Below are 16151 nucleotides of genomic sequence, written 5' to 3' on the forward strand. Positions count from 1 at the left end.
AGACCTACCCAAATTAGAAGTAAATGCACTCTGGGATCATTCTGTGCTCATGAATGAGAAGGGGACATGTGGACCACGTTACCAACATGTGTCTGTGTGTCATGTTTTAGCTTCAGTCAGCAACTAAGCAACACACAGCTGCTCGGTCACCACCACCACCACCCCCCCGCCCCGGTGGGATGGGGGAGAGAATCGGAAGAGCAAAAGTAAGAAAACTTGCGGCTTGAGATAAGAAGAGTTTAATAATTGGGAAAAGAAAAAAAAAAATATTATAATAATATTAAATTGTAATGAAAAGGAAAACAGAGAGAGAGAGAGAGAGACAAAACCCGGGGGTGGGGGGGACACGGACCAAAACAAGTGATGCAACCGCTCACCGCCCACCGACCGATGCCCAGCCAGTCCCCGAGCAGTGATCGCTGCCCCCTGGCCAACTCCCCCCAGTTTATATACTGAGCATGATGTCATATGGGATGGAATAGCCCTTTGGTCAGTTTGGATCAACTATCTTGGCTGTGCCCCCTCCCAGTTTCTTGTGCACCTGGCAGAGCATGGGAAGCTGAAAAGTCCTTGACCAGTGTAAGCACTGCTTAGCAACAACTAAAACATCAGTGTGTTATCAACATTATTCTCATACTAAGTCCAAAACACAGCACTATATTAGCTACTAGGAAGAAAATTAACTCTATCTCAGCTGAAATGAAGACACTGTGGCATATATATATAACAAAACAAAGCTGAAATGAGGTTTCTGCTATTCTTAGCTTGAGCTGCTCTATTGCAAGGTGTGGAGATTTACAGAACACTAAGCACTGTTTGTGCTCTGCAGATAACTGGTGTTTGGTGGCTCTTTCTTTAGGAAGGCTACACTCAAATGGGAAATTTCAGAGACATTTAAAAGACTGGAGAGTTGAGCTGATAATTCATTAAGTGGCACACTTCTGTCTGACTTAATATTGAACTGATATCCTGAAATTGTGCTAAGAGGCACAATGTTCCTGGAGATGGTTGATTTCAGATGAGCTGTATTACAAATGTCCTAAACTGATGACTAAAATCTGCTACTTTAGATAAGCAAGATCATCTTATGCTGAGACTTAACGCTATATTAGGTAATTGTCTTCTGTATATGTGTTTACATGTTTTATTGAATAACTCATTCTTGATTTATTTTCTAAACTGCTAAAACATGACTTTGTATTATTAAACAAGTGATGTTACAATGAAATGATGTGTATGCATAATATATACTTGCTCAGTTAGGATATTTGTATCCTTTTGGTTTTGTATCTATGCCCCAAAGAGCTATTATTTTTATCTGTGATCAAATTCGAAGTCAGATATGAGCTGAAATAAGTGGTTGCTCTCTGGAGAAATGAAGTATTTATATGTTTGGGCATAATTCAGGACAGACTGGAAAGCACCATGTCCAGAAGTTGGGAGAGTATGGTCAGTTCCTGCGGGAGAAGGGAAACTGCTTTTCTTGGAAGCGGTTGGAAACACAGTGTCTTTTCTGTCTGTTTACAAAATAATTGTCTGTAAAATTAGAAGAAATACAACATTTTCTATGTTTGGCAGATCAGTTTTGTTACCTGAGAATTAATAAACAATAGCATTATCTGCTTGTCTGTATGCAGCAATGGCCATAGGCCACTATATGAGACAGAATTTCAAAGACTGGCTCAAGTCTTGATGGCTTAGCCACAATTCACTGTCCCTGCATACCGGATGGTTACCTCCTGATCAAAGCTCTTATTTTTGGCTGGCCTCTTTCTAAAGAAATATCACAAGAATTTAGCAGTTCAACTTTGGTTTTGTACTGAGTTAATTCCCCGACTCATGTTGTGCACAAAAGAGCATGTTTAGACTGATAAAAGAGCATCTCCATTTGTACCTGCTGAAGGCTCAGGATATTCCATATTCATGAGGAACAAAGAGCTTAATGAGTAGATGCTGAGAGCTGAAGTGAGCACGTGCTTTGAATGTTGGTTTTTTTAGACTGAGGACAACCTAGGTCTGGCATCTTGGCATGCTGGCTTTGCAGCCTAAAGTTCATGTGCCAATATGTATAGCTAAGTCCTCCCAGTCCCTGGGTGAATTTACGCTTGAGGACTTCCGTTCAGGTATTAATCTTTCCTTACCTAAAATCATCAGAAGTTTTAATTTCCTGCTAGTTCAAATGCTATACAAATACATGCTGTGGAACTGACCTTTCAAAAGAATCCATTTCAAGCTGAGTCTTTGCACTTCAGTGCAATTCATGATGTGAGGCTGAAAAGCAAAGAAATTGGTAGCACAGGGCAGCCATCTCTCCATCAGCAACAGCTCCAGGATCTTGCTTATTGCCAAAACAGAGTCCTTAGAAGAAACAACTTCTAAAGCATCTTTCTACATTGTTGACTATGTCTAGACCAGCAAATGCATGGGGCTTTTCCCTCCCTCTCCTTAGAAGTAGAGATGAATATATGTTTGCAGAGACTTTCTCTAAAACTTAGAGATCAGCCAAATTTCAAAGTAACATGATAGTCATTTTGGGTGTCCAACTTGAAACGCTTCAGAGAAGGTTCTTATTGTCAAATGACAGGAGTGCAGTAACTTATCTTTAAGGTGTGTCACGTAGGACAGAGAAAATAAGTTTGCTATAATCATTTGTATTTATGCTTTTCTCTTAGAATAAATCAGTTACAACAGGTAACAGTAAAGCCATCCACTAAGTCTTGCAATACCACTAACGTTTGACATTGTGACCCTCACACTCCTTCCCAATTACATAAATAGTTGTAGTTCCAACTGCTTGGTAAGTCATATGACAAGCCATATTATTCCACAGATTTTAACTGTTATTGGAAGGAGCAAGTAAAATAGTAATTTCAGCGGGTGAGAACTGTTAAATTTGAGAAATCGTCTGTAGACACTGCAGCAATATTCCAACAGTCAAATGGCAACCTGTGGGCAGATGAAGCAGTTAAATGTGGAGCCATTTCTGTAGTTCTGTCCTCCCCCATTTCTAATGAATACACATAACAGTATTTGAAAAAGGTTTCAATTGGTAGTGAAGCCTTCCTATTAAAGACAATAGGTCTTCTCGGTGGAACTCCTCAGTGCTGAGGGCATATGACATCTGATTGATTAACATCTGTTTGCCTGAAGGTCTTCTGCGTTCCTCCTTAAAATCACCTACCCTGTAGACATAGCATCAAATACAACCCTGTGTAGTCAGTGGGTGGGTAAAATGCTGTGCCACAGAGCTGAGACCTGCCTGCAGCAATCCACTCCTCTCTTGGTTATTGCAATTCAGATGTAGAAACGACATAGCCTGATGTGAAGGTAGCAGAAATAAAGCATTTGAGCATCACAGAACATTGAAAAACCCATTTTCTTCTCTCTGTGTTGTTTCTTCTGGGAGGTCACAAGCGAGTTCTGCTGTCTGTAAGAATCCAAGCTATAGTTCAGAAGGCACATCTCTCTTGTCGCTGTCCCCAGGAAACTATTGACCAATGTCAGAAGAATGGAGGAATAAAACTCACAAAGATGGACTTAGTCTACTTTCTTTGTCCAAAAAAAAAAAAAAATAAGGCCAATTTGATTTTATATCTTCTGTGTGTACAAGTTTTAACTAAAAAAGCCACAGTATGTTTTTAATAGTTTATGGCATTAGGCAAGACTCTCTGCTTTATTTTTACTTTCTCGAACTCATAATTTCAGAGGAAAGCTCTTCATGGTTGAAGTTTTGAAAATAGGGCACTGTGATGGCACTGTACATGTACATAGATGAGTGTGGCCTGCAGTGTTTTTTTCTATAACTGGATCAATATTGTATATGTCTCAAATCCTAGTAGTAATGAAGGACATAGAGGAGTGGATTTCTTGTGGCCAATCTCTAGTTTTTTGTTTATTTATATTTTCCACATTTTCCTACCAAAAAAGCCCGTGTGAGATTCCATTGCAAAAGACAAGGAGTGAGAAGCCTTCTTGAGAAGTGACACTGAGCATGTCTTTGGTGGATCCAGCAAATTATTTCTCTGCTTCCCTGCACTAAGTGTAATAGTTTGTCAAGACCAGATAAAATTATAATATGTGCTTTGTCAGAATGTTTGCTAAGTTTCATGTTAGTGCCAGAGTGTGTGTTTAGGATATTTGCAGTCAACTGCACTGAAGCAATTTCTTTTCTATAAAGGTATAACTTCCATACTGTAAATCTGACCTTTTTTTTCCCCGATCCATCTGCTTCTGTGAATTCATCACCAGTCTTCGCTATACAGGCAGAAGAATGTGATTTCATCTCAGTTAGTATGGCTAAAAAAAAATGCAGAAAAATATTTTTTTTGCTGTTGCATGTGGTTTCACAGAACTTCAACATAAATAAGAAAGTGGAATCATTAATGGATGCAGAAAACGTTACCAGCAGCTCTGAGAACAGCTGAAAGTGACAACAATAGAACAGCAAACATGACAGTTCAGACCATATTTTATATCACAACGATGCTGACAACATTGAAAAATTCTGGAAAGCTGAAAACTATCAACAGCAGTGCAAAAGAAGCATGCCTCTGACTTCTGCGTGGTACTGATTAACTGGGAAGACAGGGATGTGTGCTGCTGCTTAGGGGCTGGTGAAGTGTAGAGCTGTGATGGGGTCCACACAGCTTGATGGCCTTTTAATGCAACCTGTAAACAAAATGTTCTGGGCCTTGCACCTTGAGCAAGAAGAGAGATGAGATTTTTTCAAGTGGGAATGGCACTGGGGAAGGCCAAGATACAAAAGTTAACCCAGCATCTTAGTGACAGGGAAGGGTAGGAGGAACAGACTCTACAAAATAGGTACCACTTGGGTTCTGTGTCTGAGGATGAGGTGGGTAACTGTGAAATGTGTTTGAAGCGTAGTGGAGTTCAAACTAGGAATAAAAGAAGGGCAGCAAAAGTAGGGGAGAGGAAGAATGACACATGCCTGAAAAGACTAAGTGCTCTGAAAAAATCTGAGCTGGTATATTGTACAAGGGATGATTTGAATTCACATCTCTCTTTTCCTCATTAATGACATCTTTCTAACACAATTATAACTGCTGATGAGCCAGCATCACAGTTTTTTGCTCAGGTATTTAAGCAACAATTATTATGTTAAGAGAAAGACTTGGTAGCTGTGCAATACACAGAATGCTTAAATATGGCACTGATTTTATGTTTTTATTGTGCAAGACACTAAATTTACTCTTATAGACAGATGTGCTGCAGTTATAGCCCTGCAGCACAGAAGAAAGCCACCTGTACAGAGTATTCATCGTGTTACACATGATGAATACATTTCCTGAGCCTGATTTCAGGTATCCAACGGCAGCTGGCTCAGAGCTTCATGAAAACAACTCACTCTTATTGAAAAATCCCTGCTGTCTTCCAGGCATTCTGCAAGTGGGGAAATTGTGATAAAGCACAATGCCCACCAGGGACATACTTGTGTTAGCAAGATGTGTCTTTTGCCATTTAGCATTTAAATGACGCTGTAGCCTTTATGTTGAAAAGCTAATATGCGCAAAAAACAATACACCCTTAGTGCAGAGGACTGCTGTTCAAGATTATTAATGCAAAAGATCAGCTTGGATACTAGCAGCAGAAAATTATATTTGTACTGGAGTATTTAAAAAGCAGAATCTTCATTATTGACTTGTTTGCAGTTACTTAATTCCCTTCTTTAGGAAAATGTGTTAGTTCTTTGTGAAGAGAGAAATTAAATAGTGCACCTGATATGGTTTGGTAGTAAAACAATGGTGAGTTTGATAACACTGTATTTCAAAGCTGAGGTTTCTCAGTGGTGGTGGTATTAGTCATTTAAAACACATAGGTGATATAAGAGTATCTTCCAGCCATCTCTGTCTCCTTTCAGAAGACAGAGCGGCATTGAGCCAAACAAGAACAGAGGATATACCAGGACAGTTCTGGGTAAAAGAACTGAAATCGTAATTTGTATATCTTCCTCAACCCAGTCTACTACCTGTCATCAAGGCTTTAGAGGTAATGCAACTATGTAGTGGAACTCAAAATAGTGAACTGGGTCTGCTACCTGCTCTATTTTTAACAGAACAACAGAGGGTATTTTTCAAGTTTTATGGAAACACCTTTTGAAAATGCTTAGGAGTTAATTTCTAATGGTAGCCACTCATGTGTTGTAACATCCAGCCATCTAGATGGATTTATCTGTCTAAACATCTGTGAAAGACAAGCCAACATATTATTTCACCTAATATTGTTAAGACTTTTAAAGTACATAGGAGTTTCCTCTTAATACCTTTATGATCTTTGGAATCTGGTTTACCATATAGGCATTACATAATAGGGCCAGTGAAAAGTTCCTTGTTTCAATTACTGGTATGTCTCAATTGTTTTTTATTTTCATATGTAAGTGAAATGTTTCAGCTTCTTTTTCACCATCTCTTATGATGGGATACTAAGAAATGCTACAGTAGTGACAATATGTTAATTTTAAGCTTAAGGGTTTTTTTCTAGAGACAAGTTTCTGCACTCAGTTTTGTCATGAAGGTCTTCAAAACACGGATCCTAAAATCTCAGGAATCATCAGATAATAAGCTAAGATACATGGTTGCCCAAATCTCTTTGATTTTAAGCTGGACAGTGTTTTTTCTGGATCTTAATTAAATGCTAAGAGTTGACAGGTTGTACATTGAATTTAGCATCTGGGGAGCTCAGTGCAAGATAAAGCAATTGGGCATTTTAGGATTTGATTGTTTAGCATGCAAGGAGCCTGTAACTTCCTCAGTGAAGCCTAGCTTAGTGATAGTTTTCTATTTCCCTTGGCTCTTGGTGTTTCCATCACTGATGGCTCTGATAATGTCTCTTAAATATTCCACGGTGCTCTCTTTTATACTTCGAGTTCAAGCTCTTCTCCCCCCTGCGTGCCTTGGTCTTAGCCTTGGCCTTAGCCCCGGCTGATTTTCAGCTTCACAAAGTCCAACATCACATCTTCAGTTCACGGACATCTTTCCTCCTTCGTGATACACATATGTTTTAGACAAGCTGTGCCATGAAAGATGTAAGTAAACTGAGTATTGTGGGAAAATACAACAATGTTCTGTGTAGTTTCCATGGAGCAGGTCTCTTCTGATGAGAAGATACAGCATATATTCTGTAACAGTCACTTCAGAAGTGACTGTAAATACAGAGTATTTGTCTCTGATAATCCTACAGTGTGGGTTGTTCTTTTTGACATGAGTTTTTTCATGATCATTAAGAACTTGGTTCTCCAGACTACCTTAATTTTGTGGTAAAAGAAAAAGGTGGCAGTGACTTGAACTTAGGATTTGTACTCCTTTTTTCATCCTAGTTGAACTAAGAGGATGCTGTAAATTCTTGGTAAAGTTTTACACAGTCAGGAAGAGCAGGAGCAATACCAGGCATGTGCAGAATAAAGAAGCTGTTAAGAATTAGAAACAAAACAACAGAAAACCCACCCACCCCCAGCTCTTGTCTGCAAGCTCTGTGTTATACCTGTATCATCAGAAATAAGTCCTCAGCTGATATGCAGAAATTCATTGCCCCTAATTCCTCTCCACCAACACATCTGTAAGAACACATGCTTGGCTGCTTAGTGTTATGCGCAGTTCAAAAATGTTGCAAGTTTCAAGTAGCTGTGTCTCTTTCTGTTCTTGAAATTGGTCATGTGAGATGCAGCAGTTGCTGACCCTTCAACACAGATTCTCACTTCCTGTGAAGAAACATTTCTCAATGAATCCCTGAGGCAATAAGACATTAAAATCTCATTAAATTACAATAGCATCCTGGAGCTTAGCTCCTTCATTTTGCTTTGCAAATTTCAACCTGTGTTCTGACCAAGCTTTTTGCAGTTAGGTTTTTCCACTGACCCAGTTGGAATGAACATAAAATGTTTTAGTGCTCAAACTGGTCTAACAGTTTGGGAGCAGTTTGAAGGGCATATTGTCTCGTATCACCTCAATGCAGGAACCCAAATCATCCTTGAAAGACACCTACACGTGGTTTTCATCAGACTTGGGATACGCAGGATTCATGAGCACAGGCAGTAGCCAGCAGAAGGTTTCTTACGTTACACTGAAGTCGGGCGTGATTATAAGATTTAACAGCTATGACAGAGTTTCTTGGCTCACTTGAGGATAGATGGATCCTGTAGTTGCCAGTGTCAGTGTATGGAAGACAGACATGTATGGAAGACATTCCATGTATGGAACTGTCTTTTAGTAGCTCATCAGTATGTCAAGTCAGACTTCTATGCTTAAAGCAGCAGTGGTTAGTCTTGAGTTAGTATCAAGGTTGGGTAATCATAATTTCTGTTTCGTTCTTAAACAAGGAGTTTCATTAGGGGAAAAAAAAGGAGAATAAGGTTGTTCATCTTGGTCTCTGATATTCTAGTATCCTCTACAACTTGCAGAGATGATTTCTGCTTAGGATTAAAAAGTCTGAATACAAATGCTGTAAAATGAAAGTTGATGAAGGAAATGCAGGTGGGTTTTTCAGAGAAATAGATTAAATATGTCACTTAATGTGCTGTTCATTTGCAGCGTAGGGGAAAATTTAAGAACACAAAGTGTAGTGGAAAAGTCATGAATTCTATTGTAATTATTGGTGTTTTGCTTGTGAAGAAATACTAATTGAAGTCCTGATTGGGGAACTATCAATTACATAGTCTTATACATCTGAACAGAGAAGAGCATGCCTACGTCATTGCACACGGGGATGGCACTTCTACATTGGGCTACACTTGGAAGATTTATGCAAAACACAGGTGCGTACATTTCTGAGTTGCAAACAGTTTGTATGGAATATCAGCTGTACAAAGATCAGCTCTTCTACCTTAAAGGCTGGTACAACCATGAGGCTTCGGGTGATATAGGGATGTGTGGGAGCAGAGGACAGCATTGTTCAGTGCACATATGCAGAAACGTGGTGATGGACAGTAGTAGCTGGAAGACAATTCCAGACCATATAGCAGCAAGAACTATTTGAAAGACAAGCTAAAAAAATTAAGAAAATAAAGTGAAAACAGGATGCAGTAGAAAGAAAACAAAGGACTCGTCAGGCAAGATTTTCAGAAATTAATGTCTGAATATCAGCTCCTAAATCTTTCTGTAAGTATATGGCTCGATTTTTTTGTGAGGTGATGAGGAGCCAGGAGTTCCTATTTGAATACCATATGGAGGTGCATTTAGTGTATTCATCTGAAACATTAGAAGGCTAAAATTTTACTATTTAGCATTTTCCTGAGAAATTAAAAATTTAGGAAACAAACGTGAAGTATTCAAGCAGGAGGATGTTTCTAAAGAAAACCCAGTGGGTTCTGTTGTAATGCCAGTCTGCCTTTCACCATCTTTCCGTTCCCAAGCTGAGAGCAAGGGTTTCAGAAACCTGTGGCTAAGAGAAACGCATAAGGGAGTAGGGAACTGTTTCACTTCGAAATTGGCCCCCAAATTTTTTTTGTTGGAATGTGAATATTCTTTTTAGTTTGGCCATGACGCTCTCAGCTTAGAAAAATCAGATTAATCCTAGTTTTTGATGTTCTCCTGGGAGAAAATTCTCTTTTACAGTTGGTATGAATTTAATCCCCTCGCATTCCATCCTCAAGAATGCTAGAACTACTGTTTGCAAGAAACCCAAGATGCTTTTAAAAGGACAAGCAACTATTTCATTTGGAGTTCAGCCTGGGTATATTCAGGTAAGAGAAAGGTGTTGGGTTAGACAGGAAGAGACTACGAAGAAAAAACACCTTCCATGACTTTCCCCCCCTCCCCGCGCAGCTGAATGCAAAATGTCTGTGCATTCGCATTTAATTGATGGACGATAAAAAGCAGGAGAGCTGTTGAGCCTGGTGTTTCAGGAAACAATCACCCTTAAATTCAGTCACCCCCTCTTGATGCTTTTCCGAGTGCGCGGTGTGGTGCTGCATGAGCAAGCGCAGTCTGTTCCCTTTCTTTTCCCCTGCGAAGTGGATCCTTGCAGGAATTGGCCTCTCTGTATTTTAATTGCTTTTTTCCGGTTGCTGGCAAGAGTTCTTAAAATACCTCGCCTCGCTTGTATCAAAGCGGTGCTGGCTCGGTGCACAAAGCTGCGCCAGGCATGGGGCTGAGTGATCACAGGCTGTCCTGATCAGGAGGCACAGCAGCAGTCTGTATTTACTGATTACTGAGCCCCCGAAGGAGGCAGGAAGGAGCACTTGGGAACCTCTAAGGCATTGCTAGTGCCAAAGGGGGCAGGAGGAGAAATCTGACCTGTTCACAGTGAAAGATCCATCATGGTATTGTGCTGTTTCACTGTTTCCACTCCAAATGGATGTTATGAATAGATTTCTTCAATAAATAAGAATTCATTTCTGATGCTGCCAAGAAAATAAAACACATTAGGGATTAGTTGGGGCTACAGGAATAAAAATATGTGTTATTACATTGTAGTTCTGAGAAATGGTATAGATCCAATTACTTTTGGCTGTTACCAGAGGCTGGAAGAAACAGGATGTTTCTTCATACATCAGTTGTGTAACTGGCAGCTTTTCATCTTGAATATGCCAGAGTCAACTTCTTGGGTCAGGTAGACTGGGTTCTGCTCCTTCCAGGTCCTGTGACACCTGCAAAGTAACAAGGAGAAAAGGTGAAAAAAAAAGTGGAGTTAGTTCATATCCCAGGCCCTCGAGTTGTCTATTCTCAAGCAGGCTGCAACACACGGGATTAGGCATTTCTCATACTTGGACTGCGAATGCAGGAAAGGAAATTTGAGAAGGCATAATCTGGAGCTATACAACAATACAGGTAAAATACATTATGATTTGCATACCTACAGGAAAGGAATAAGGATGCATTCACATCTGTAATGGACTTCATGCTGAGCACCATTTTCAAGTTGAGATACTTAATGCCAGTATCTATGGTATGAATAGATGTGTCTGACTTTTGGAGATTGTGATCTACTCATGCTTCATTATAATAATAACAATAATATTATAAAGAAAAAAAAAGTGAAGTGGAGATTATAAACAGCGTCTTTCAGAAGTGTCCTGTGGACCTACTGAAGATTCAGAAAGGTCCTTCTAATTCTATTTCTGTTTATCTGATATTACTTATCTGAGATGGCTGTTTCCTGAATCATGGTCATTTCTTGTCTGTCCCCCTGATCTTGTTAATTCTGTATTTAAAATATAGTCCCACTAAAAAGTAACACTTGCAGTAAAATACAAATCCAACATGTGCTGTTGTATCCCCAAAATTCTTTTAGTGAGGCTTCAGTTCTTGAATAATAACTAAATTAATGCACAAGTAGAAGAACCCTGCAAGATCCGATATTGTGGTGTGAAGGAGAGGAGTTGAATTACAATAGACAGATTGTAAGACAGTTGAATTACAGTAGACAGATCCAGAATTGCTATAAAATGGTGAAGCTCCTTTGGTTAGGAAAGCTTCGCTTTCTCATACCAAAAGATAATGTAACCAAACATTAAGTTTTCCTTCTCTGCAAAATTAAACACGGATTAATTGTGTATTAGCTGAGTGGTTGTTTACCTGAGTTAGTTGTTTAGAGTACTGCTCTGGAATCCACACTGTAAATGAACTATTTAGACTTCTGGGATTAATCCAGTTTATCTGGAGAACACCCTCTAATTTGTCATAACGTGGTAACTGAGTAAATCTCACATAATCTGAATTTAAATATTCAGGCTATTAAAAGAATATGGGGTGATCTGACAGAGACCTGAGAGGAGGACCATCACTTGTCTATGGCTGTCATCTTTTTTATTTTCTCTTTAGTAAGAAAATCAGGTCACCTCTTGTTTTATTCCTGGATCTGATATGTATTTTGTGTGAATGCATCTTTTTATTCTTTTTGTATGGCACCTTACAGGATCCTGGTCCATTAAAAAAAAAAAAAAATGAAGCTACAGTACAATATGATAGTATAAATAATTTTTTTCCGTTTTTATCAGCCACAAAAAGGGTGCAACTGAGTTGCATGCTTTTTCTCTGTACTATATTTATTACTATTATATTTAATAGCTGTGACAATATATTGAGGCTTTCTGTTTGTATCTTTATTTTGGGGTCTTTTCAGGATGAGAACTCTAGATGATATGTAAAATATGCCAGTTTAAGTAGACTGTAGACAGTATCATGTCTACTCTTTGTGCTTGAGTGAGAGAGATCTGTCCTTGTTCTGGTCAAGATGGCTATGTAAAAGGTAGAGATGGGGAGTAAATTTCCAGGGCCTGACTATGTGCTTTCTGCTGGGCAGGCTTGATGTGGAGTGCTACCATTTGGGATGCTAATGCTTCCCACTCCCCATACCCTCATCCTCTGCTTCTTGAAAGGTAAAAATAACAGAACATAGCATAGAAGTAAGACCCATGTTTTGTACCAATTCTTATGCTAGTCACTGAAAAGATTCTAAAACAATACAATGCAGTTTAGCTCATGCTGATATTTCTCTAGTGTTGCCACTTAAAATAGGTTCATCCCTACCTTTTAACTATATCTAAGAACAAAAGTAGTGTTCTTCAGACTTCTAAACTGTGGTGTAGTCTAAAATGTATTGTATTTCAGGTTGTTGCATTACTTCTTTGGATGCCTTTTTGGGGAACATATGGTATATGAATGGCTGTATTTTGACTGTAGAAAACCAGAGTCTCTCTTTACTACCAAGTTCAAATTTAAGTTTTGAATAATGATGTAAACCTTAATGAATAAGTCTTCAGTAGAATCTGCCCTTGTCTGGGAAAATCTGGCTTTTGTGTTTGCCAAGTTTCAATTAAGTCCCCTTTACAGTTGTGTGTCCTAATTCTGTAAAGTGTGGACTATACGAGTAGGTTCATTCAGAACGGTTGTGCTAGGAAGTTGTGGTTGAATTTTGTAGCCCTTAAGAAATTTCTCTTTAGAAACCTAGCTGTTCCAGTGCCCAGCACTGAGCATGGCACTCTTCAGAAGACTTCCCAAGAGCAGTATTCCTGCTGTAATGAACAGAGATATTTACTTTAGATACGACTAGAATCAAAAATAGGGATGGAAGAAGCTGGAAAGAGATGAACACAGAACTTGCGGGATTTCTAGGTGCATCACATTTGACTCAGTGAAAGGGCGTCAAAATGTCTGGTGCTATCTTTCTGGAAGGGTTTGCTCCTTCCGCAGTGCTGGAAAGGTGGTTTGAATCCCCATGTGCTCTTGCACTAACTTAGTACTCATTAAGATGGAGGTGAAGCAGTACTACTACAAGTGTGAAAACCTGGAGCTGTAGCAAGCCAAGTTCTGGTTTTGACCTTCTTAGTGTCGGCTCATCCTTTAAATAAAGGATAATAAGGCAGTGTGTTCCCTTGTAATCTAATCCTCATCAGACCCGTCCAAGGCAGCGGGTTGCACCATGTCAGCTGCTAGCATTGGCTGCCTTCTCCTTAGACATTCACAGCAACACTTGGGTGTATCAAATGTCATTGCCATGAATGTGACACATTATGTTCCTGAAAATAAAAATGGAGTCATCCCCACTTGTTCAAAGCACGCTTATATCTCTCTGCGTTTATTCTCTGTTATGGTACAATAACTGCTGCAAAATTTCCAGTGTGTATACCAAGTTACAGATTAGTGCAGGCCCCCGTGGTTCTTGGAATGGCATGGGGCTGTTTTTGTTTACCGATGACATTTATCCTCTCATTTCCTTTTGGAAGCATGACAGCTTCTCGCTGTCTGATGGGGAATGTACCTTATTTTCCTGCCATGTCTGACAATAAACACTCCACTACATAGTACCCGTGTCCGCTTGCTATGGAGCTGCTATTACTGCTTTCAGCAGTCAGTCTGGCAGGAACTTGGCTGGGCAGGAAAGCAAAAGGGTTTCTCAGTGCAATTCTCTTCTCTTGCAGGAGGAGACCGAGACCGGATGACAGCTAATCATGAGACATACCTTCTTATGGCGAGCACACAGAATGACATGGAGGATTGGGTGAAATCCATTCGCAGGGTTATATGGGCGCCATTTGGAGGAGGTGAGTCAGTGAGGGAACATGCAAGGCTCCTAGATACTCAAAGACACATAAGGGTTCTTCTGTTGTCTCTCAGTCACAGCCAGAGTTTTGAAGTGAAGAGGAGGAGGATAGTCTCGATCTTTCAAAAAAAGTGGAGTAAAGCTTTTGTTTTCACTTGCAATGCAGGTATCGAACATGTTTCCATGCAGGGGGCTCAATGAAAAAGGCTTTAAACTGTCTGGAACCACTTCCCTTGATGAGGATAGCATGTTATAGTGCATTACCAAGGCAAGTGGAAGTTTTCACAGAAGGTTGGTCTTCTATGAAATAAGCTTTCCCGCAAGGAGAAGCGGGGTAATTCCTTTGGTCACCAGCTAAAAGACCATCCAAGTATTTTGTAAATGCCTGTTACAAGAAGCTGTCAGTGACTCTCCTGCAAGTGACAGCTAAGACCAGTAATAGTAATATATAAAGCTACGCACTTCAATAGAAGCCTCAGAATATTAGCACTAGCAGTATAGGATAGATTCTTTTTCTTTTGATTGACATACCCAATAATTCCAGTAGTACTGGATAAAAATTTATTGTCGGATGTCTAGTTGTCTTTTTAAAAAGCTCTCTTATGTTGAATGGGCTGCAAATTATTATCATCATTTTCATCACTATTATTCTAGTGATAATGTCTATATTATTATAATACAAGTATGATTGATATACTTGTACAAAATGTCAGTGCGTTAATCAGTCTGTTCCTTGGAGCTCTCAAATCTCCAAGTTCATGGACAAAAATATTTTTCCACTCTGAAAAAGCACCCATATTGTATCAGACGCTTTTTGGTCTTGTCTGCAGCTTGCTGGAAAAGTAAGTCAGGCAGGATTGTCTGTGCTGTTTCATGACCGAGAAGGGCAGTTATCACTGAAAACTGTGATTGCTGACTGCAAATGTCTTTTTCTCAACTGCCAGGTAGACCACAGGAGAGAGGATGAGAGGGACTGAAGGGAACTACCATTGTAAATAAAACTTTTATTGTAAGCCACCCATCTTCCTTTGTGCTTTATTCAGGTCACACAGTTCTTAGGAGAAGGCTTTGGCCTCACTGGTGGGCTGTGCTGAGGGACTTGGTCAGCTAGGGCCTGCCCTGGCACATCTTCAAACATGACTGTCTTCTCTTTGGCTCCTCCTGGGGAAATGTGCCCTGGAAAGATGGTGCTAAGCAGTCATCTCACTAGGATCTGGCCCTATATGTTAATAAGCTAGCACGGTCCTGGATCTTGTAGGTATGTAGGTCTTATAGGACAATGCTTAAAAAACAAAACAAAAAAACAAACCTCAAAAACCACAAAGTGAAAAGCTTGTCTTAAAAGGTGTGATCTGTAGGCATATTGAGTTGGTTTAGGAGAAGGGGAGGTGGGAGGAGCACAGTCTTCTGCTATTAGGCTAGGTAAGAAATCTGCTTGTTTATATAGCACGAAGATTACCCATCCCCAACTTGCCCTTTGTAAAGCAGGCCTCTCCTCAGTGTTCTCTTACTCCAGTCCAGTAGCAGCATAAGCTACTGTGGCAATAATAAATTTGGGGGCATAACAGAACTGGATCTTTGTGGTTCTTTGCACTTGGCTTCCAGCACCACAGTATCTTTCTGTGGCAAATAATGAGGAAAGGCAACCTTGCAGTTCTTCTGTAAGTGGAGAAGCGTCTACATTTTACCAGCAGGGAGCTGAGACTAGGTGAAACTCCATTTCTAGCCCAAGTTCATGCACAGAGCTACAAATACAAACCAAATCTCCCGAGTCCTGACCCTATGCTTTCTTCACCAGCCCCTCATTTGCTTTTATAGGGCAAGAGCTATTTCTGATTTACAGCTGGGAATCCTTCCAGCCACCATGAAAATTCTCAGGACACCATCGTTGTTGTCGGATTGTTTAATGCCAGTTACTGAGGGAAGCACCTCGCTGAAGACTTTGCATGCTGATTTGCATAAAACAAGAGATGGGTGCAATCCTTGAATTATTGTTTAAATTCATTTGTAGTTAAGACACTTCTAAGCATGTTCTTTTTGTTTTTTCCTATTGGATTTCTTGAGCAAATACACTGACTCAGGGTTATTTGTATTGGGAAGCAAACAGTTAACTCCCTGGAAAACATGAGAATAGATGGAACATGATTTTGGATTTA

The 16151-nt window shown here is 39.8% G+C and overlaps 1 protein-coding gene across 7 annotated transcripts in view; it reads left to right on the forward strand.

Moving 5' to 3' along the window:
• Positions 1-16151, forward strand: part of ARHGAP24 (Rho GTPase activating protein 24) — a 222579-nt gene that overhangs the window by 174885 nt on the left and 31543 nt on the right. For 5 of the 7 annotated variants that reach the window (XM_072862988.1, XM_072862990.1, XM_072862993.1 and 2 more), the window contains one exon: positions 13874-13996. The exons of the other annotated variants lie outside the window; for them this stretch is intronic. In XM_072862988.1, the coding sequence (XP_072719089.1) occupies positions 13874-13996 (123 nt within the window). The remainder of the gene's footprint in view (positions 1-13873; positions 13997-16151) is intronic. 7 annotated transcript variants of the gene reach the window in all.

This window comes from Ciconia boyciana, chromosome 5 (assembly GCF_034638445.1).
Source record: "Ciconia boyciana chromosome 5, ASM3463844v1, whole genome shotgun sequence".
Classification (NCBI taxonomy): Eukaryota; Metazoa; Chordata; class Aves; order Ciconiiformes; family Ciconiidae; genus Ciconia; species Ciconia boyciana.